Source organism: Octopus bimaculoides, chromosome 1 (assembly GCF_046866305.1).
Source record: "Octopus bimaculoides isolate indiv1 chromosome 1, ASM4686630v1, whole genome shotgun sequence".
Taxonomy (NCBI): domain Eukaryota; kingdom Metazoa; phylum Mollusca; class Cephalopoda; order Octopoda; family Octopodidae; genus Octopus; species Octopus bimaculoides.
The window spans coordinates 57,555,050-57,579,314 of NC_142928.1; the positions used below are offsets into that span (position 1 = coordinate 57,555,050).

The following is a 24,265-nucleotide window of genomic DNA, read 5'->3' on the forward strand; positions in this document are numbered from 1 at the left end:
AATGCCCTAACCATATCACACTGACAATTCTAGTTTTCATCTGATAACCAATATTAAGCAACATTGACCCTAGTTAGAACTTAGATGGGTGACTGCTTGGAAAACCTAGATGCCATAAGCCTGTTTTTAAAATAGTCAAAAGAGCCTGAACCAACAATAGTGCTTTTATTGTAGTCACACAATTCTCAAGAAATTACAAATACACCCTAGCATCTTACCAAAACAGAAAAAAGAAAAAGATGTAAGAGCACACCAGAATATACAAAAAGATGGCACAGTCCTGATTGCAATGTCTCTGATCATAAGTCAGGTTTGCTGAACCAGTGTCAACCTGGGCCCAAACATAGGCAACTCATAGCTACAGAATGAAGTAGTCACTATGCTCTCACTGAATCTGTCAGAAAAAGCAAGCAAGCTTCCCTCAAACCACAGATTACCCTCTAAAAATAATTTAAGGATATTGAATGATGTAGATTTATATATACATCCTGAAAACAAGATGGAGGGATCATAGCTGAAATGTCTTTGATTTTAAGTCTCTAAAATTAGAGCAGACCTGAGTCTAAACAACAACAATCTATTATGAATATGTAACGAAATATTTCAAAATTTGTTATAAAATATTACTACCACTCATTCTAGAATGGAGGAAAAAAATGAATTAATACCTCTAGTTATAATAAAGATTGTATTCTTAATATTCTTTGACTGGTACAAACATTCCACTAAAATTCATGTTATTTTTCTACATATCATGTTGAATTTTTTCCTGTATTTTAGTTTTCTAAATAATGGTATCTCAAGTGATAAATATTTCATCATGCTTATTTTGCTTTGCATATCTCAACTTAACTTTTTGAAGCATCTTCCTTATCTTTATTCTTTAAGCTTTCTGTCTCTCCAGTTTTATTTTAAAACCTTGTCTCATCAAATATATATATATGTATGTAATTGTGTGTGTGTGTGTACATATATACACACACACACACACTCGTAGATATACATGCTCACACACTCACATAAGTATACATGTATATGTGTGGTATACATGTTTGTATGTTTGTGTGTATATATGTATATGCTCACACATGCCCATATATACTTATATGTTTATGCATATGATATATAAAAGCAAAGAAATCATCAGCAGACAACTGAATGTTGTTTGTGATTTAAGACTCCTGCTAAGTTACTTTAACCTAGACATGGGGAAACTAGTGCGATAGTTTACTAAGTGTGCTATCTAATACTGTTGTTAAATGACTGTGATATTTTGAAAAACTAGTGTCTCTGGATAAAATTTTATCTTTTTTTTAAATCAATTAGACTAAAATAGTTCTGAATAGATTTTGAATAAGTCTGTTTTGTATTAGATTATTATTATTATTATTATTATTATTATTATAATAACTTCTCCATTTTGAATTATAATTTCTAACAGAAGCATTAGGCTGTAAATTTTAGGGAAGGAAGCCCCTGAGTATATTCAATACTTGTATATTAATGGTACTTTTAATGAAAAGTGAAGTTAACCTTGGCAGGATTATGAACATCATACTAAAAAAAAAAAAAAACGTTTTAACTAGAATAAGGCTAAGACAGACTGCAAATGGCCTGCAAAAGTTTGCTGAAGTTTGATTATTTTAAATATTGAATACTGAACTACTGCTCAAAACCATACGTTCAGTTCTTGTTACAGGCATTTAAATCAGTGCTTTTCAAAACTAACTGATGTGGCATACCTGGCAGAATGTGTACAGTAGAAAAAAGTAAAGTACTTTGTAGTATTTAGTGGCATTCTTTTCATTCTGAACAAGGTGAACTTGCCCTTCCAGCCTTTTAGGTTTGATAAAATAAAATACTAGTCAAGTAGTGGAGTCACTTTGATTTACTGTCACAAAAATAATAATAATAATAATAATAATAATAATAATAATATACAGTAACTATAAAAGCATCACAGCAAACCACAGCACATACCCAAGGCACACAGAGCTGCACTCGGTAGTGAGTGAAAGCACGTTATAAAAATAAAACTACTGAATAATAATAATAATAATAATAAATTTTGGAACAAGGCTAGCAAGTTCAGTGGAGGATGCTAGTCAATTACATCAACCCCAGTACTCAACTGGTATTTATTTTATTGACCCCTCCAAAAAAGGATGAAAGGCAAAGTCAACCTTGTGGAATTTGAACTTGGAACATAAAAACAGATGAAATACTGTTAAGCATTTTGCCTGGTGCTGTAATGATTCAGTCAGCTCAACATCTTAATAATAATATTAATAAGGATAATAATAATAATCCTTTCTACTATAAGTACAAGACCCGAAATTTTGTGGGATGGGGAGTCGATTTCTTCAACCTCAGTACTCCACTGGTACTTATTTTATCGACCCTGAAAGGATGAAAGGCAAAGTGGACCTCAGTGGAATTTGAACTCAGAACATAGAGATGGACAAAATGCCATTAAGCTACCCAGTGTGCTAAAGATTCTGCCAGCTAACCACCTAATAATAATAATGTGGCTTAGTGGTCTGTGCTCAAAGTTTTTATTATATTTGTTATTCAAATGGCTTTCACAAAATTCTAACATTAAGCACTTAAGTTAATATCAGGATTTATATATTTTTGTGCACATGTGTGTGTGTGTGTAGGCATGGCTATGTGTTCAAAAAGTTTACTTCCCAACCATATAGTTTTGGATTCAGTCCCTCAGCATGGCACTTTAGACAAGTGTCATCTAATATAGCCTTGGGGCAACCAAAGCCTTCTGAATGGATTTGATTAATGGAAACTGAAAGAAGCCCATCATATAAATGTATGCATGTGTGTGGTGTGTTTATGTCACCTTGTCTTGGCATGAGGTCATAGTTATAAATGATTATCACCGTCATGCAAGCAGTGCGATTCATTTAAAATATTCTGCAAGAACATATCTGGCCAGGGAGACATATTAGTTTGCTTGGGAACAGGTGAGGGTTGGTAATAAGAAGGATATCTGACCATAAAAAAATATCTGCCTCAATAAACTCCTTTCAACTCATGCAAGCATGGAAAAATGAATGATGATGTATATATATATATATATATATATATATATAGAGAGAGAGAGAGAGACAGACAGACAGAGACAGACAGACAGAAAGAGAGAGACATGTTTATATATACATGTATGTGTGAATGCGCACACGTATATATATGCATGTGTGTATGTAAGTATATGTATGTATGTATTTATACACGTATATATGCATGTATATGTGTGTGTGTAGATATATATGTGTGTGTGTGTGTCTGTATATATACACACACACATGCACATACACACCATGTATATGTATGTATGTATGTATATGTACATATATATGTATGCGTGTATATATATGTAAGTATATATCAATAAATGTACGCATACATATGTGTGTGTGTGTGTTAGTATGTGCACATATTCATACAACTATACATGCATACACATGCAATCACAAGGTAGCATATGTTTTGCAGTACCTGCTGACATTACCGGGAAGGACATCAAGTTCTATGCATTCGTTTGAAAGTAAAATGAAGCTCCCCTGCTGTCTTTGGTGAAAATTGAATCTGCATTTTGGTGAAAGCTAGAATCTGCCAGTGGGTTATTTGTCAAGCAGTCACAGATGTTCAACTCCATGGGACTCCATTCACTTTTCGAAGTTCTGTTAGTTATTTGGCCAGTGGCGCCTAATACAACATACTATGTGAACTACTTTGCCACTTGCCAGAGAGCAAAATAGAATTAGAAATATTTTCAACTAATGTAGAAAATTTGTTGACATGGAAACTCTATTCTGATATTTTTTCTTATCAATTATTTTCTTAACAAATCCATTAAGCTCAAGAATAAAGATTAATTTTCAAATAAAGACTTTTCCTCTAGTATGTTTAATTGTGAAATGTTTATTTTAGTTATAATAATATGCCCACACTTCTTTCTAAAATTGAATTCTTATACTCAGGTTTATTTATTTATTGAATTAATTATACATGCTTCATTCTTTTCCTACCTCCCTCTCCTACTGAACGATATTTTAGATTATATACACTCTCTCTCTCTCTCTCTCTCTCTCTCTCTCTCTCTCTCTCTCTCTCTCTTCTTTCCCTGCTGTCACGTGCATATTTTGTTTCCATCAAAAACTATAAGGAGCTGGACACAAACATGCGTATACACACCCACAGACTGCAAAGTTCCATTAGTGCAAGGTTTATTGATTGCGGAACTGCTGCTGCTGGTATCATATGATTGTTAGATATATGACACTAGTCATTGTTGTAACAATGGTAAAATGAGAATATCTGTCTCCAAATTTTAAAATAAAATTAAGTAAGGGTGACACAGATTGCGATATATTACTTGAGGAAAAACTTATAAAGAAATAGGCACAGATATAGCAGTGTAGTTAAGAAGTTTGCTTCACGACATGGTTCTGCTGTAGCCTCAAGTTAATCAATGCCTTGTCAGTGGAATTTGGTTGACAGAAACTATGGCAGCCTGTCATCTGTGTGTGTGTGTGTAAAAGGAACTTTTTCATCAAGAATAACATACAAGTGTGACAAATGTTTGGTTTTTCAACTGAATGATGTAGTCGTTGAATTAGCATGCAAAGTGGCTGAGTATTCCCACAGGCATATGTGCTCCTAATATGTAATTTTCTGTTAAAATCAGCATGGCAGGTACCATATGGCTGGACATTTGAATTAAAGGTATGGTCCATCTGATGAGCTTCCACACAGTTTCCATCTATCTAATATTATTCACAAGACTTTTGCCCAACATGTGATACATTGGGACTGAACCTGATTTTTGTTATGGTTATAGAATAAAATTCTTGATCATTTGATCATGCCTGCATGTGTGTGTGTGTGTGCATGTGTGTGTATTCTGATTGATGTAGACTGATGTGGAAAGTTGAGTTCCTTTATGTCAAAAGCAATTCAATAAATAGAAATCAATAAAGTAAGTATTGGTGTCAATATGATTGACTAAAACCCTTGAAGGCCATGCCTCAGGCTAACTACATCCCAGTGACTGAAGTATCGTTCTCAACAAAACAAACTAACTTTTTACTGCAGAAATCAGATACAGCTACTCAAATTTTCATTACTCTCAACTGCAGAAAGCAGCTTTATATACCAATCTCTCTTTTGTTGAGGAATGTCATGTGTTTGAAACTATTAGTGGAGGCGCAATGGCCCAGTGGTTAGGGCAGCGGACTCGCGGTCATAGGATCGCGGTTTCGATTCCCAGACCGAGTGTTGTGAGTGTTTATTGAGCGAAAACACCTAAAGCTCTACAAGGCTCCGGCAGGGGATGGTAGCGAACCCTGCTGTACTCTTCCACCACAATTTTCTCTCACTCTTACTTCCAGTTTCTGTTGTGCCTGTAATTCAAAGGGTCAGCCTTGTCTCACTGTGTCACGCTGAATATCCCTGAGAACTACGTTAAGGGTACACATGTCTGTGGAGTGCTCAGCCACTTGCATGTTAATTTCATGAGCAGGCTGTTCTGTTGATCAGATCAACTGGAACCCTCGACATCGTAAGCGACGTAGTGCCAACGACAACAACATGAAACTATTATTTTGTTGACATATGTGAAGTTTGTTGAGGCAATGTGACCTACAAAAAATACCAATTGTATTGTTTTGGTAGATATTTAACATCGTAACTAGAATAATCATGAAATCTAAATTCACAGTTAAAGAGTTAATTAGAAATTTGTTAGATACCACATTTCTCATTTAAAAGAATAGATTTTGGATAGAACTTCCTACTGTAGATCCATCCAATTCAAGAAATATGTAAACTAGTATAAAAGATCAACTCTTCTGTTATGATAAAGCTAAACAGATTTAATTCCCTGTGATGAATCTGAACACAATTCTTGTTGGCATTAATAATATTTATAATTTCATTTAACCACTAGGAACAGAAATCCTGATATGACAGCTGCCACATTTTATTCTTAATTTTTTTTTCTTTCTACCAAACAATACTAGATACTTTGAGTAAACCAAACAAAAATTTAATAAATTATCAGTGGGTTGATAAATTAAATCTTCAATGAAAATTTCATAACATGAAAACTACAAGATTTAAGTGCTATGGTCTCATATATATATATATATATATATATATATATATATATATATATAGATATAGATATATATAGATAGATTAAATTTGTTTATGGGAAGCATTTTGGATGCAAATAAAGCTCCTGTTCTATAATGTCAGCCCTCAGTCTAATGATGCTGACTGGTGAACCAGTATTTTGGGGATGCATCGAGCTGTACCGATATAATGTAGGATAAATATAATAATAATAACAATAATCTTTGGATGGAATTTATAAACATTTAATGCATTGCCATGCATATTTCCACAAATCACATCTCTTAAGAGACACGTGATTTGTGGAAATGTGTGTAGCAGTGCATTAAATGTTTATAAATTCCATCCAAGGATTGTTGTTGTTGTTGTTGTTGTTGTGTGTGTGTGTGTGTGTGTGTGTGTGTGTGTATGGAGGTGCAGGTGTGGCTGTGTTGGTAAGAAGCCTTACTGTCCAACCATGTGGTCTTGGGTTCAATTCCACTGTGCAGTACCTTGGGCAGTCTTCTATTAGTCTTCTGCTATAGCCCCAGGCCAACCAAAGCCCTGTGAGTGGATTTGGTGGGTGGAAACTGAAAGAAATACCCTCTCCCTCCTTCACATTATCGGCTAGGTTTTTTGCTTTTTTTTTTTTTTTTTTTTTGGGAGTTATATCATTTCTTTTCCATTCTCATTTGTTGTGCTGGTATCTCTGATGACTCTGAAAACCTGTCCTTGCATGAAGCATGTATTCCACATATGCTGGTAGAGATGGTTGGGCGTGACCAACTTTCCATCTTTGCAGTTTGTTTTCTTCGTTTCTATGATTTTATTGTTCAAAGAATGCTGTAGCACCAGAACATATACAATCCGCTACTTGTTCTTCTCATATTTTGGTGTTGATGTTGGTTTTCTTCATAGTCTGATTGAGGTGATCTTTGTAATGTCCCAAGTATGTCATTTTTATTATGATAGCCATACCTCATAAGGTTATATCAGATAAGATTTATGTATCACAGATCAAAGAGCATCTATTCTCCTCATGTATGTTACAATCATTTTCCATTAAATGATTATAAATATATGTATGCTTAAGCATAAAGAAGTAGTCATCACCTTTTCTTCACTTGCCTGGGACTTTATTTGGATTGCTGATTACATTTTCTAAGGCTTTGCAAGTATGAAGGACTGTGCTGTTAACATAGCTTTGTCACCCATATACTAATTGATGCTCTCAACCAAACATAATGGGTACTGTATCTTTCCAATCTTTAAAAAAATATTTTTCTAAAGTTTGTATATCAGTTAGGGTGCTTGTCAAGCCAATACTTTTGCTTGAAATTAACAGCTTTCGCTATTTATGAAAAGCAATACTGTTAATCTATATCCCATCGTTTGTTACTTATCAGTGTCTAAGGAACATATCAATGTCAGCCACTATCCTTTGAATTAAATTATCATGTACTCATGCTTGTGTGCACAGACACACACATGCGTGCACATATTTACACAGAACTTATTGTGGCTTATAAGTTGTCCTGTTAGTTGTCCTGGGTTTCAATTTTTATGGTTTACATTGTTAATATATTTCACACAAACCTCTATGTCAGCTCAGATTAAAATATCAGATAATACAATAGAGGCATCTTTATAATATAAATATTACCAACACCACATACTTAACATCCATGTGTTTTGTTTAAACACCAAGAGCTGCAGTTTATCATCTGGGAAAAATCCATTTAAAGGCATATAGTGTTAAAAAGAGCAATATACTTCAGAGCTAGATGAAACAAAATTGCCCCCAGAAACTCTGAAATATATTGTGTTTTTTAAAGGGACTTTTCTCAAATGATAAACCATAGTTCCAGGTGTTTAAATAACACATGTACATTAAGTATATGGCATCAGTAATGTTTACTTCATCAATGCATACTTTATATGCAATTATCCAAAAATATCCAAATGATCTTTAGTTAAAAAAAAATAAAAACTGTGCGAATATTTATATAGTGACATACATTTCCCTTTGGCTAATTTCTACCTTTAGAAATCGTGGTGACTAAGGAAATTACATTATATTTTATGTTGAAACTTACTTCAATTGACCATCCAGCTGTATTAAAATATATTAGCTGTCCAAAACTGCAAGCAACAAGGATTTTGGTATATAATAAGTAAAACCAAGTCAGATACAAAGACTGAAATTTAGTGCTTGTTTTCTGAACACTTGTAAATATTTCTTTGAGCACTTGTAAATATTTTATGATTTAAAATGTTATAGTTTGCTTGAAGCATTGATATGTAACATTGAAAGAGATAGAAGATTAAACAATGCAAAATGGACTGTAAGATGAGGTAACGAAAATTAAAAGTTACCTGGTAATCTTTGTTTTGACTTTTTTTTTTTATTGTTATTGCTGTTGTTCTTTTATATGTCCAATATTTCAGGACTTAACAGTCCCTTCATCAGAGTTTAAGGAACTTTAATTGGATAATGTTCCAATTTCCTCTCTTTGGGATAAAATTTTGATTTTGATTTTTTCTTTGGTCATTTTCAAGCATATTTGATGGTTATTTTGCTTTCCACATGAATGACATCAATTGCTAATATAGTATTTTGTGAAATCAGTTTTCTCTTTTGTATGAGATATTTAGTTTGTGTGCCTCTGGGTGTGTTTTTTATGTCAAGTACTGTGTACTGAGTTCTAATTTATTATTTATTTGTGGATTAAGTCTATGTATGAGCAAGGCTTCCTTAATTCTTAAGTTGCTCCTATTTCTATCAGATGTACTTGAGTAGTAAACTCCCATAAAATCAAGCACATGAACTGCTGAGGCTGCTTGCTGGAAGTAAAAGATAACTTCTGTTACCTGTATGATTTAGTTAGTGCTAGATGTAGTTGTAGTGAAAATTAATGAAAAGGAAAACATTTGAGAGAACAGTTACTTCAGTTGACAATAAATTTTTCTCGCTACCAAGAAAATCAGGTTGAATAAAGTATATGTGAGGAAAGTGGTACAGCATATGTGAAGAGAAATGAAGTATGAGCTTTGGAGAAGAAAAATCTGTGGAGAAATGAGTAAAGTATCATCTGTAAGAGTTAGCAATGTACTGTCATACACAATCACTGAACATAGGCCAGCATAAATTGAAAATATTAAAATTATGACGATGGTGATGGTAATGCCTGTATGTTTAAACTGCCAAAATAACTTGAATACAATACAATTATTTAGTTTCAATACTTAATGTTAGTTCTAATCTCTCTCAAACATGACAAAGAAATATACATATATCATTCAGCATCAACACTACATGTTTATGGGAAGTATTTGTGCATTGAATATTCTCCTGAAAACCACATTTTGATATATATATATATATATATATGATAAAATATATATATGATATAATATATATATATATATATATATATATATATATATATATATATATATATATATATATATATATATACACACACACACACAATATCAGGAAAATATATTCAAAGACTAGATATTGAACTACACCTTACCCCCATCCTACTGAGAGAGCACATCTATCTTCCTGGTTCTGTTGCTTTTGCAAAGGCCACTGTCACAAATCTTTGTCATATTTGCTCTTGGCTTTTGATTCTCTCTTTGTGTGTGTGTGTGTGTGTGTGTGTGTGTGTGATAAAAACTAATTTGAATAAGAGGTATGGGGAGAACTTTTATAAAATTGTATGTACAGCCTAAAAATTTATAGTGAATCAAAGATACACACACATTAACATTAGGATTTTCTTTTTTAAAAAATTTGTTTTATAATTTGAAAAACAAATCTTAAAACTACAAACTGACATCTTTAGTCATTTTTTTTTCTCTTAATTTCTTGACAGTTTTTTTTTTTAAGAGTAAATTTTTTAAAATACTTTTCTTCCTCTGTTTTGGTTTGCTCATACTTTTATTTTATTTTCCTAAATAAGACATCAATATGATAGCTTTGACATTTATCTAAGATGTGTGAAAGGTTTAGTTTGTTTTTTAAACAGGTTTACTCACAAGAAAAAGTACTCTTCTCTGATTTTTTTCTCTTAAGTTAACTTATCTAATTTAAACCAAAAACCTTATGAGATGTCAGCAGCACTTCTTGACATTTACAGAAAAGTCTTTACATTGTTATTCTGTTTTTTTTATCTGCAATTATTTTTTCTTAGTTGTCTCTCTGCTGTTGTTTTAATGCAGCATGTTATATTTTACATTTGTAAACAAAAGTGCTGTATAGGAGTCCATTTTCTCTTTCTCATTGTAAATTTTTTAAAGTTTCTTTTCTTACTGTCAACTTACATCATTCATTCATTCATTCATTCCAATTTTTTTACCTGCTACACATTTGTCTTTGTATTTATTACTTCATTTTCTTTTTTTGATATTTCATTTTCACAATAATATTTTCTTCTTTTTAAATACTATTCTATTTAAACATATCTGTATTATCGAAGATCCCAACTTAGATGAATTCAGGTGGCAAGTAAGCCTGAAGAAATAATTAAGGATAAAATAATAATTGAATTGTTCCAGTATTTATCTGTAGTGTAATAAAGTGCAACAAATTACTCTTTTAATTGAATATCTCAACATTGCCAATTTGGTCAAATGATGATAATTCCATTTCCATTTAGTGCTGACATTTCACTCCAGTCATCTAATTTGTTTGTTGTCTGTTAGTGATATGTAACTCTTGATAGATTATTGATTCAATGAGTTTAGTATAAAATTGTTCTCATTAACTACCTAATATATGTGTTCTCATTAACTACCTAATATATGATTATAGACATGAAAATGACAGAACTAAAAAGAAAAAATTAAAATACTAACATATCAAACATCTTTTCATCAAAAAACAACTGCTTTTTATACAGATGACATCTTAAAAGAGTTTCGCTACAAACTTAACCAAACAGTTGAGTACAAATGGGAAGTTGTGATATGTGTATTTTACTCAACATTAGAAGTATGATGTGAAATACTAACAAGAAGTAAAATCAGTCATAAACTTTCCTTGCTAAGAAATTTATGCAACTTAAAATATACAGTTTACATTTGTGCGTGAATAATATATTCAAAACTATGAATTGATTAAATTTCTGAAGTTCTTGAAGAATGATTATCTTCAATATACTTTCCTTAGTAAAACATTTTCTGCTTCTGCTTTTAGGAAACCCTTATGGAGAGGAAATTGATGATGAGGAAACACAGAACTCTGAATTGCTTGGAAGTTCAGGTTAGCTAATATTATTTTTCATTGTTTGTGGTCTTGTTTGTTTGGGTTTTTTTTTTTTTTTGTTTATTTGAACAAACTATACAGAATCAATATTAACCAAAGCATAGATTCTTATTAACTCAGTTCCATAAATGACATGCATGAAACCAGAGTACATATACAGTAAAATAACTATGCAGAAGACCATAATGAAAGATGATTTACATGGAGAATACCAAAAGCATCACTATCTTATAATAAAATGATGTTGTGAACAAAAATACAAGATATACTAATATAATTTAGTGAAGAAAATTTTTTTAATTTATTATATTTTGATTTTCATAAATGAAATGTTATGCTTATTTATTACAATATCAACTCTGATAATTAATTCAATCAATTAGTTATTATAATTATATAGCAAAACTTGTTGCTTTGCATAAGCATGGTGATTCTCTTTTGGCAAAAAATGATATGTCAAATAGTTGATATATTAATAAGAACTATCATGTGAGTTTTTTAGAAGCTTTTATATGACTTAGTTTGAAGAGAATGGCCTCTGAGGCTGATACATGGCGTTTAAGACCATAGGAATAAAGGGAGAAAAAATATGATTCATGCCTTATCCTTAAAATGGAGATCTGGTCCAAATGCTTTCAGCAGAGTGCACTTCACTAAAGGCAACCAAAAGTTTGGAGATGCTGATAAATTAACAGATTAAGTTTACCACCTCAAAATGGATCCAGTCTAATCAACATGCTTCTGTCTATTTAATTTTACTCAGAAGGCTTGGGTTAAGCTCAGATTACAATAGAAGAAACATGTCTAAGATGTTAGATAGTGGGATCAGATGGCAACCATATGATTCTGAAACAACTTATTCCATAGCCATGTCTGTGTCATGCCACACAAAAGAATACAAAACATAAACTTATGGAGACAAACATTTTGAGGATATATATATGTAATCTTTGTTAATATTTTATTTTATTTTGTTTCTGCTAAATATATAATCCAAGTAATAATCTCTAACATAAGCACAAGGCCACAAATTTTGGTTGAAAATAAACAGTTAAATTAATTGCAAAATAAACTTCTTAAGCACTTGACTCTACCTGATAATTATTCTTGGAGTATTTGAATACAGTTTGCTATCCTTTACCTATGGCAAAAGTTGTGTTATTCTTCATAGTTTAAATTCAGTGGTTGTCAATCTCATGGACCAAAGCAAGAAGATAGAGCAGTATTTTTTTTTTTTTTTTTTTTTGTGACTTGAAACAAATCAATGTTGTATATTTTTACAAAAAAGTGAGATTCTTTCACTTTGTAAAAAATGAACGTTTCTCCAGGTATGATGATATTTTAAGATGTAAACGTTTACACATTAGTAAATTGAATGGAACACAGAGATTAATAACATCTCATACACTGTTGCAAAATAGCTTTACATAAAATGTTATAGTTTGGTATTTGTAAACCTCAATGTTAATAGTCTGAACTTTAGAATAATGGGTAAAATTATAATCACAGTTGATCTTGGACAGCATTATAGTATGTACTTGTTTTGTACTCATGTGATGAATAACTAGAAATTGAAGAGATTTTATGAAAATGGTGAAAGTTTTTTTCTTTTTTTTTTAAGCTATGTATTTGTATTTTATCCCCCTCTGCGCACACATACACACTACAACAACAAACAGCTTTCCTAATAAAGCAGAGGTTAGCCTAGTAAGACCTTTGTCTTCCCCATTTTCTCCTATTGTCTACATGCCCCCTCTCAACTCCCTTGCTCTCATTTCCTCTTCCATCACCTTCTGCCCTGTCTTTTTCAGTCTTCCTCTACTTCCTATCACATCTGTTTTCATCACTCCTCTCACCCAGTCACATTCATCCTTCCTCAGCATGTGACCCAGTCATCTCATCCCATTTCTTTCCACAACATACATCGCTGGCTCTATTCCCATCTTTCTCTCTTAGGGTCACTCTGTTCATCCACCATACTACCATTCTCATTTCCTTCCAGCCTTCTCTGCTATTCCATGTTTATTATCTATGTCTCATATATTCTCTCACTTCTCACACATGCAGCATACACCTTTTCCTTCAATTTCAGTGACATTCTCTTCCTCATTAGTATGTCATTCAGTTCCCAGAACTTCTATGTGCATCTCACTCTAGCAATTGTCACTGAGTCTGATCCATCTCTTCTATTCATCATGTCTCCTAGGTAACAAAATGTTTTCACACCTCCCATCTTCATGTCATTTACAACATCCAACTTAACATTTCCTCCATCTGCATCTCCCTCCATACATACCATTGAGTTGAATGTAGCTTCCACATTTGTTAATAACAACTATATTTTCAAAGAACTCACCCAGTGCATATTGTGCATATGGAGTTTGTTCCAGCATTTTACCTGTGCATTGCATACAGCCACTTCTCAGTTCATTCCACCCCATCATATATTTTCTCACTTTCCATCATCTTCATCTTTTCAATTTATGCCTTCATATCTTTTGTTGCTATACATTCCTTCTACCTATTCATCTTCTCTTTCAGTCTGTCTGTGCTCTCTTGCAATTAGCACCAAATTGACTGTGTACATCAACTTCCATGATAAACTCTCTTTAATGAGTTCAGCTAGCACCTCCATCACAACTACAGATAAGGGAGCTTAACATTTATCTCTGATGCTTTCAACCTTCACTGCAAACTCATCACTGTTCCTGTCCTTCATCTTTACAACTATGTATGTTGTCATATATTGACATCACTATTCTAAACAACCATTTCCACCACTCTTAACTCTGTTAATATCCATGTCATCAAATGTGGAATCCAGTTGAAAGCCTTCTTTGCATTGGCAAACCCCCAAACAACTTCTCTCTCTTTGTCCCTGCACTTCTAAAATAAAAATTATATCAGTCATTCTTCTTCCTGTCATAAATCCAAACTGCACTTCATCAATCTTCACCCTCTTCTTTATCCCCTTCTCTACCACTTTTTCCAATAGCTTCATTATTCTACACTTCAATGACTTAGTTATTCTATGAGAGTACTCAACTTCCTATCTGCTGGAATATGGTCTTTCTCCATCAACCTACAGACCTGTCATTTGCTTCATATCCCAATTTTTTGCTTTAAAATATCTCCTGTGACTCCTGTCAGCCTTCCTTTTCCACTCTTAATTCTCAGTGCTTTCTTAACTTCTTTCCCGGTTATTTCCTCTGCTGGTCCTAGAATTAAATTGCTTTCTATGTAACCATCAGATCCATTCTCCACATTGAACAACCTCACCATATATTTCTTCCATCTTCCTTTAATTCCATCAGAATCCATGACAATTTGTTCCACTTCATCTTTCGAGTAGCTCATCCCTATTACATTACCGTCACATCTCTCTTTTACTAACTGCTTTGCAATCTTAAATGTCTCTTTCTGACTCTCCTGTGAATCTATACATTTAGAGGAGCATCAGAGTATGGTGATAAAGATTGCAAAGTAGTTGGATATTAAACAAATTGATAATGTATATATCCTTCCTTTATTGAGCCCTCAACTCTTGATGGAGTCATAGGAGTGTAATTGTGACATACAGTATGTTTTAGGCATTTAAGCTTGGCAGACACCATCCCTGTTCAAATTTAAACATAGTTGATATCTTCCAGACAGAAAAAAAAGGGGGGAAAAGGAGTGAGAATAACCAACTCCAGTACTGGACTGATATTTTATTTATTGACCCTGAGATAATGAAAGGCAAAGTTGAACTCAGTTTATAGAGAGCCACAAGGCATTCTATTTGATATTGAAATGACTCTAACTCGCCATCTTTAGATGAAAAACTGGTAGAGTATATTTGTATGTAACATAAACCCTTTAACAGATTTCTGAGCTACTTTCAGGGTTTGCACTAACTGTTACATTTTCCATATTGTATTGCTTTTTCTAAGTTTGTCTTGCTCTTTTCCTTGTGCGTGTGTATTCATAACTAAATACAACATTTGAATATCATGATTTAGTGTCATCACTATTAGTTACATTTTATTTTTTTAAGTTACATTGAAAAGCATTGCTATACTTTCAAAATTTTACTTTGGTATTGGTATTCATTTCCAGATATCTGTTTCAAAGGTACTATTTGCTTTAAAGTACTCAAGTACTTTAATCTGGTGGACAGCACCAACTTTTAATACATTAAATAGTAAGATTACCTGATTGTTCTTGTAAAATACGTCTTCCAGCATATTCTTTTGATGACATCTACCACTTGGCCATTATATATTGGTCTCAAATTTTAGCACACAACCAGCAGTTTTGGGGGAGGGGACAAATTGATTAAATCAGCCCCAGTGCTCAACTGGTATTTATTTTATCAATTCCAAAAGGATGAAAGGCAAGGCTAGCCTTGGCAGAATTAAAACTCAGAAGGTAGAGAACTTAGCCATTTTATATTGATCTTGTTTGATAGAACACATATACTTTTTATCAAATGCAAGAGAGTCTGCTGTTTTGTTGATCCACTGAAAGTACCTGACATAGAAGCAGTATACGATTAGTATATTGTATATATGGTCTTAAGTGAGGTTACAAAGACATTGAAACTAAAAAGAATGCTAAAAAGCACTCAATATTTAGGTAGAGCAAATGCATTGAGTTGTAATGCTTACATCACTTTTGTCACTTGGTATACATGTTGCGCAGAATAGATGTGTTTGGAGTAAAAGGCTCTCAAAGAATTCATCTGTTTCAATGGTCATGTATATGTATACACACACACAACACATATGTAGTGGTTAACACAGGTATATAGTAAACAGCAGATGTGGTGTTCAAATTACACAGCTATTTTCTCTTCTATATTAGATATATGCTCGTGTATAAATACATTATATATACACATACATGGCCATATGGATGGATAGATAGATAGATATTTATGATGATTCATACACACACACACACACACACACACACACACACAGAGTTAATAAAAGAGCTGGAATAAGTGAATGGGGCCAATGGCTACATTTTATAAGTACAAATAATTGTTTTTTGAAACTTTTCAATTATGTGTATATTTCACCTTTGTTGTTATTATTTTTGTTTTTATAACTGCTTATATCAAGGTTGTTGCATTACGTCTGGCCTGTTGTACATTAATACTGGAATATATTCAGATAACATTGGTTTCTGTAAACTAGCTAAAAACTTGACTTATTTATTTGCACATTGAGTTTTGCAGCTATCATCTTCACTTGTTCTTGCCAATAAAACAGCATGATTATCTCCCCAGTGAGTATGAATGCCTGCTGTCTTATACAGAACTATACCATTAGTTCTTTGCCAAATATATTGCAGAACTATTCTGCTGTTTCAACTTCATATTCTATTTTTCATTTTTTATAGTTCTTACAATATCATAAAGTTGGATATAATAAATTTAATTCATTTAACTGTTGCATTTCTTTTTTCCACCTTTGTTATTAATTTTTTTCTTTTATATTTTCTTATTTTAACTGGGGATTTGTATTTCCTGCAAATCTAAAATCCCTCGAGGTGTAAACTTCTTAAAAAATATATTGCTTCAATTCAGAACACACACATACATATATGAAATGTTTAATTTTCTTTGGTATAGAAGAAAGCATATTTTCTATATAATTTCATTAGTTTATGAATCATTTTCAGTTTCTTTTCCTCTTTTATACATCGTTTTTCCTTTACTTAAAACAAATGGCTGCTTTTAACATACTTGCTACTTTTGAAATTATTTTGCTCTTTATAACTACCTAAAAATAAATGTCATTGTGTTTTTAAAATTTCATCAATATTAATAATAATCGTTATCACGATGATGGTCAATAACGGTTATACCAAGCACAAAGTACTGCTTCATCAGTGGGATACAAACCTATGACCCAACAACCAGTAATCTGACATCTTTCTGCTCAGATGTTTCACTTTATGTTATTGATTTTTCACATATTTGCATGAGAAAAGAAAACCAGCTGGGATTCCCTTCATAACAGCGAGTAGACCTAGGAAGAACCTAATACTGAATCTCATCATCATCATAATTCAACATTGGTACACAGTTATTTGTTATATTTGACTGAGAGCTGAGTCTCATCAGTTCAGACTGTCAAAAATAGTAGGAAGGCACAGTTGTAGTCATTGACATGTGATAAAGTTTTGTTGCTGCTGTTGTTGTTTAACCCTGGTTTAGTCCTAATTCTGTAGAACTATGATCAAAAGCATCAAAGAGGTGACAAAGTCTTTTTGTATATCAAGGACTACATTGTCTAATGTGTTCTTCCTTCCCAAACATGATAGGAAGAGTGTAAACTGAGAGAGAGAGAGAAAAACAAAGAGAGACAGACAAACAGACCTGGCAAATGCTGTAACAAACAAACGATATTTGTTGGCATGTTGCAGTGTTTAGTTTAAGAATGCATCTCAATATGGTTGGTAAGCTCCATCCAAGATTATAGACCAAAATGTGATTTAATGGTTAGGCGATGTGTCAATCATGGCCTGGATCTCACCGACAAATTCAAGAGTTCTTTTCTTATCAGAACAATCAGAGTAAGTTTTCCGAGCTGTTGTACCTTTGTAATCACCATTAAACTCATCCAACTCTTTCTGAATCCTCTGAACTGTCCTCAGATCGACACCCAAACACTCTGAAATGTTCGTATTGGAGCTTCCGATGCAAATGCCAAGCAGCATAGCATGTTGTTTCCAAATTTCCGACTGAGTGAATTGCGTCATGGTGCTGCTTTTCTCACAAACAGTACCGAACTGACCCTACTATACTGTGTAGTTGATAAAATCAAAAACAAACAATGCACATGCACAAAATCAAAAATATAAAATGGCAACAATTTACCCATCACACCCTGTATATGTGTGTATTTGTATTTGTCCCACCCCACCATCACTTAGTGATTGGTATTAGTTTGTCTCCATCCTCATAACTTTGTGATTTGACAAAAGAGACCAGTAGAGTAAGTGTAGTACTAGCGCCAGTTTGTTCAACTGAACCTTTCAAAGACAGTATCCTCATATGCTGTAGCCCATTGACTGAAACTAGTGAAATATAAAAGGTAAGATAATAGAACATTAGGTTTAGTGCTTCATTTTAATCAGGGTTGGTTTCCCTCTGATCCCCTTACAAGGTCAATAGAATAATTACCAATAAAGGTTGTTTCAAATTAATATTGTGCCTACAAAAGAAATCATTGGCAGTTTCTAGAACAACTAATGGCATTGAGTAGAGTGGTTTATTTTTGCTTTGATGATGATTATTTTAGTTTTTAGTCTCTCACATGCTACCCTTTAACCCTTTTGTTACCGTATTTATTTTGAGATGCTCTGTCTGTCTTTCAATTAATTTTAAATATAACAAAGAATTTATTAAAATAACTTAGTTATCATTAAGCTAGTGTTAGGAACATAAACTGTGACTAAAGTTTGGTGGAAGATTTTAATTCAAAACTCATGGAAACAAAACATTTGTACTACAGAGGCGACTGCGGATGCAGATCTTGGTGGTAGTAGCAAGATTGGTATCGAAAGGGTTAAGGAGCTGTGGCCATCCTTACTTAAACTTAGAATAAATCTTGAAAAAAATATTTTAAAAAAAACTATCAAAATTTATTCAAATAAATGCAAAAGATACTGAATCTAAATTGCATAAATAAACATTATTCTAGTAAAATTACTGTTTCATGTTGAAAATTTTATAGAGAGAGACTGAAAATTACAGTTTATAATCTAAGTGTAAACAATGTCAAAATATAAATACATATATATATATTTAAAATAATTCCAATTCTTTGCATCAGATAAATGATCTGATGATAAATGTCTCCACATGCCACATGGGGGTTATAAAAACAGTGCTTAGCTGCAAGTTTTGTAACATTATGCAGATGGGAGATGAATTTGGATATGATGCCAGTCTATTGCAGATATCCTTTTCTGATGTTCTAGTGGTATCTATTGCCAACAGCTAAGTGAACTGAGTTACATAGCTGCATGGATGTTTTACCCAGAGACATTACAAATTGCCTGCAGCAAATAATCTAATATCTTATCCTCACAATCATTTTGTACCAACCTTAACACAAGAATGATGAAGCTGTATTCTGTGCTTTTTTCCCTTTTCTCCCCTCCCAATCCATTTATGTTTCTTACAGTTTGTCGAAATTTTCTTTTATCTTCTTATTTTTCTTTAAATATTCAGTTATTTAAGTATCAAGATTATTGACCGAAGAGGTTTACCTGTACTTCCTATCTCACCAGCAGCCATGTTAATACTTATTTATTGGTATTCAACTTTGTGGTGTTAGTTGTGACAGTGTTACTGAGTGGAATAGTGTAAATGGTAGTAGTAGTAGTAGTAGTTGTAGCAGCGGCAGTAGTAGTAGATATTGTAAACTTCCTTATGCTAACCATCAAATTAAATTAATATGGATGGCTGACAACTTTTCATTCAAAGTAAAATGAGTTCAAATATTAACAAATGGTGGTCCAGTGAAATACATTTATCTAATTTCTGAAATTTGTCAGTTTAATTATTTGCTTAATCAAAGAAGTGAGGAAAGTAGGGGGAGGACGATCATTGTCTGTATTTTTCATTTACAACATAATTTTATATTTAATGTTACTGACAGGAGTTGTGAAACTGCTAACTGAAGGGTTATTATTTCATATCTCACGAATGGAAAACATTTTTCACACAGGCATGTTTTTTACACTAAAATTTCAACTTTATAGAGTTCTCTTTAGTGATTCCACACTGCAATTTTAATTAGTGTATCTTTAAATCAAAGTTTCCAAGTGCAGCCTGTCTTATTCTGATGTAGGGATTAGGATAAAACTACTTAACTAAAAAGTAATCCAGTAACTGCCTTTGTGTGCTTCCTGACACCTTTTCTAATGAATATTTTTCTAATATTTTCAAATTTGTTCTGGATAGGCTTGATACTCATGAGATATACAGAATGCATTCTGGGTCAAATGCCTTCTTGAGATATTTCCCAGTGATACACTTTCTTAAGATATTACATAGATTTATTTTAGAAAGATATTTGTTAACCATCTTTTTAAAGCTTTCTCAATTTTATTTCATCATTTAACATCAAAACTCTGAAGAACATAGCAGTTGCGTAAAAATTTCATGTTTGCATTTGTTATTACTAGATGTCTTAATTCGGTTAATAATTCAGAAAAATAACATTTTAGATAAACAAATTGTTATTTCATATTTAATGTCTACAACGACTCTACAATGGTGCAACTGTTATTTTATTTTTAATGGCTACAACAACTCTGCAGTGGTTCATTTTAATCCTTCTACAACCTTTAACCTACCTTTTCACTTATTTATTAGGTTATTGTATGACTTCAAACAATATAACATTTTATCTGCTCAGAGACCTAAATAAATTGTCTGCTGCAGCAATTACAAAATGACCATTGCTTTTCCATCTCTTTTTGGCCCTGAAGCAAAAGAACAGAAAAGCTTGATGTTGTTGTTGTTGTTTTCCGTTTTGTTTTCTGGGAATATTATTTAATTTTTACTCAATCAAATGATGTATTGATTATGGGTCTCTATTGATATGATGACTGCCAGTAAATATAACTTGACGTTGAGGGATTCATGCAACTTAGCATAGATATACATACAGGCAATGTAACATTGAGAGATATGTATAGCTTAATACAAAAATATACAAATCTGGGTATTGGAAATGTATGACTGTCCATAGAAATAGATTTTAGAGTTTATTTCTTTATGATTTTCAGATGAGCTTTGTTGGTTTGACATGAAGCAAGTTTCGTTTTCCTCTTAATTTTTCTGAATTATTGTTTTTCTAAATTAGAATTATTCACCCCATGGAATAAGAGCAGCTAATGATTTTATTGGAAGAGAGAGTAAGAAAAGAAAATTAATATACAGAAAAGAAATTGAAGGGTAAAAATTATTGAAAAACAAATACTATTCTTAAAAGTAAAGTTGTTTTTTTTTGGTCTTTTTGTTGCTTGTTTTTAAGTAGATTGATGCTAACACTATTAGTCATTTCAAATTTACTCATTTCTGATAGAGTTTGTGAATCTTCCTGACCTTGTTTCTATAAACATTGAACAATACACATTTTAAACTACAACAAATGCAAGTATTCCTACCTACTACTACTACTATTACTACTACTACTACTACTACTACTACTACTACTACTTTCCAATACTTGAAACTTGATATAGATTTGTTTTCGCCTACCACAATGTTTCAGATTTTTTAAAGAGGGTAAAATAAAATGCTATATAATGGTCATGCCTTTTCATAACACAAATGAAATGAAATGGCTTCAACTTTGAAATGAAACTAGGATTTTGGACTCAGCTCACCATGTACTTACTTTTCACTATGGGAATCCTTGCAGCTTGATAAGAACTGTACTGATATCACCCTACTCTCCTACTGTTTGCACTAATGTCACCCGACCTTCCTAGCCTGCTTGTCTAGAAGGCTCTCTGCAGGTTATATTTATAGTCCTTTCTCTCTTGATCAACAAATTAAAAAAAGATGAATCTTTTTTTTTTTTTTTTTTTCTTAGATCTAACAACAGAAGTGTTACTATAGAATACTACATGCAAGGTTATCAATTTTGTTTAAACTATATAGTTCAATGAGGATAAGTACATTTATTGGATTATTTTACTTCATAGTTTACTTGCAGATTTTTGTTTTTCTTTCACTACTTCTATTCTTCTCTCTAAATGTTTTGCAGAACATCCAGCCTAAACATTATGTGCTGTCAGGTTCTGAAGCATTGTGTGCTTTTCCAGGGATGGGTAAGAGGAGTACTTGACTAAGAACAAGCAATTCTACTTGCATCTGTTGATATGGAAAACTATTTTGACAGATTCTCACACTCAATTGTTAGATGGGTGCTGAGAAAATCAAATTTAGATAAATAGTTTGTGAGGTGTAGAAGAATGACTTACAAGCTATACATGGAGGATTTGCTGTTAGTATGTCTGAAAGGGGTAAGCAGGGTCTCAGTACTGTAAGGTTAGAAATTGACAGTAAATACAGCGAACAATGTAGTGTGGAGATAACTGCTCTCATCAGGGCTCTATCCTCACACTACTGCTATTGATTATAATAATAATGATTTCAAATTTTGGCACAAGGCCAGCAATTTTGTGGAGGAGTTAAGTCCATTAAATCAACCCTGAAAGGATGAAAGGCAAAGTTGACCTAAGCAAAATTTGAACTGAGAACATAAAGACGGATGAAATGCTGCTAAGCATTTTGCTTGGTATACTGATTCAGCCAGCTCACTGACTTAATTAATTACAGTAATAATGGAGGAGTTCAAGGCTTGATATTCTTAAGGCATTTATCTATTGGCAACCTGGTTCTCTTTGCAGGGTTTATCATGGAACTTTCCTCAAAAGTTTCAAACCTGGGCAGACTAGAGTTTAAAGGTCTGAAGTTCAATATGGTAGCAATTTAGTGTTAGTTAGTATCAAAGAACTCAAGATCCCAGTGCCATTTGGGGAGTTGCTTTTGTTAGTATGTCTGAAAGGGGTAAGCAGGGTCTCAGTACTGTATATTCAGTACATGAAATGGGTTTACAAAATATCCAGTGGTATCTCTGGCATATGTGACACTTCACATAAGTAAAATGTTTAGCAAGGATGAACAGTAGAGACACTTATGAAATGATGTCTAAACATGTTGACAATTTCTGTTATTTAGTGTATCTAATTAGTGTTGGAGGTGGCTGTGTTGAGAACGTATTAGCAAAATAATAAAAAAGGTTGACTAGGTGGTAGTGAATCTGAAAATTAATGTGGAAGATCTGTGAGTACTGGGGAGAAGATTGTCAGGTATTATCTGTTAGTTGTGTAACAATACATGGAAGATGGAATATAAGTCAACTGACAGAGTGGCTAGATATTAAAAATATTGACAAGGTCAGTGTTTCCAAAATGGTGTGCTGCCAAATGTTAAATATACCATGAAAATAAGAAAATTATATTTAAGAAATACAAAAAATCATCAGTATTGTTTTTATGTCTTCTTTTTCCATGGACAAAAGCTTACTGTTATAATATTTTCTGGTTGGATGCCTTTCCTGTCACCAAACCCAACCTGTTTTTCTAGTGGGAAAAATTGTATTCTAGTGATCTTCATAAGTTTAAAGCAGCAATGTTACAGAACATTGTTTACAGGACATGCAAACATAACACCACCATATTTGACGCAGTGTCAGACAAACAGAAAAAAAATTTCATATAAACACACCATATACACACATGTACATGCATACATTCAATGGACTACCATAAAGCTTACATCTACATGTTCCAGTCATACAGCATTACTTTGCTCAAGACTATAGTAGAAGACACTCAAATAATCTGAAGATGCTACAGAATGAAAGTACATTGGATTAAAATGCTGAGTTATTACTTGCTGATATGGTTAACCAGTATAGATTAATAGGTTGAGGAAGGAAGCTTACAATATAATTCTGTAGCAATTAATTACAGTATAATTCAGTGGAATCTGAACTATAACGACAAATACTGCTGGAACCCTTGGGTAGTGAGATACACATAAAAAAAAAGCCTATTGAAATAATTAGTAGTGCTTGCTAATGTAGAGAAGATTTTTGGAGGTGGAAATTGTTAAATCAACCACTGAAGTAGGAAACATGAAATTGATTTTTGTAGGATACATCTTATATTGGCACAAGGCTACAAATGTTGAGAAACAAACAATGTCAACGGAATCAACATACATGTATGTATGCTTGTGTGCATGTATGCATGTATAACTAATACTCACAAAAC

General features: G+C 32.7%; 1 protein-coding gene across 9 annotated transcripts in view; it reads left to right on the forward strand.

The window, feature by feature from the left end:
- Window positions 1–24,265, forward strand: part of LOC106881035 (zinc finger protein 423) — a 268,464-nt gene that overhangs the window by 106,572 nt on the left and 137,627 nt on the right. For all 9 annotated transcript variants that reach the window (XR_016241680.1, XR_016241684.1, XR_016241679.1 and 6 more), the window contains one exon: window positions 11,339–11,404. Coding sequence is in view for 1 of the 9 variants with exons in the window: in XM_052966837.2 (XP_052822797.1) it covers window positions 11,339–11,404 (66 nt within the window). In the remaining 8 variants the exon portion in view is untranslated. The remainder of the gene's footprint in view (window positions 1–11,338; window positions 11,405–24,265) is intronic.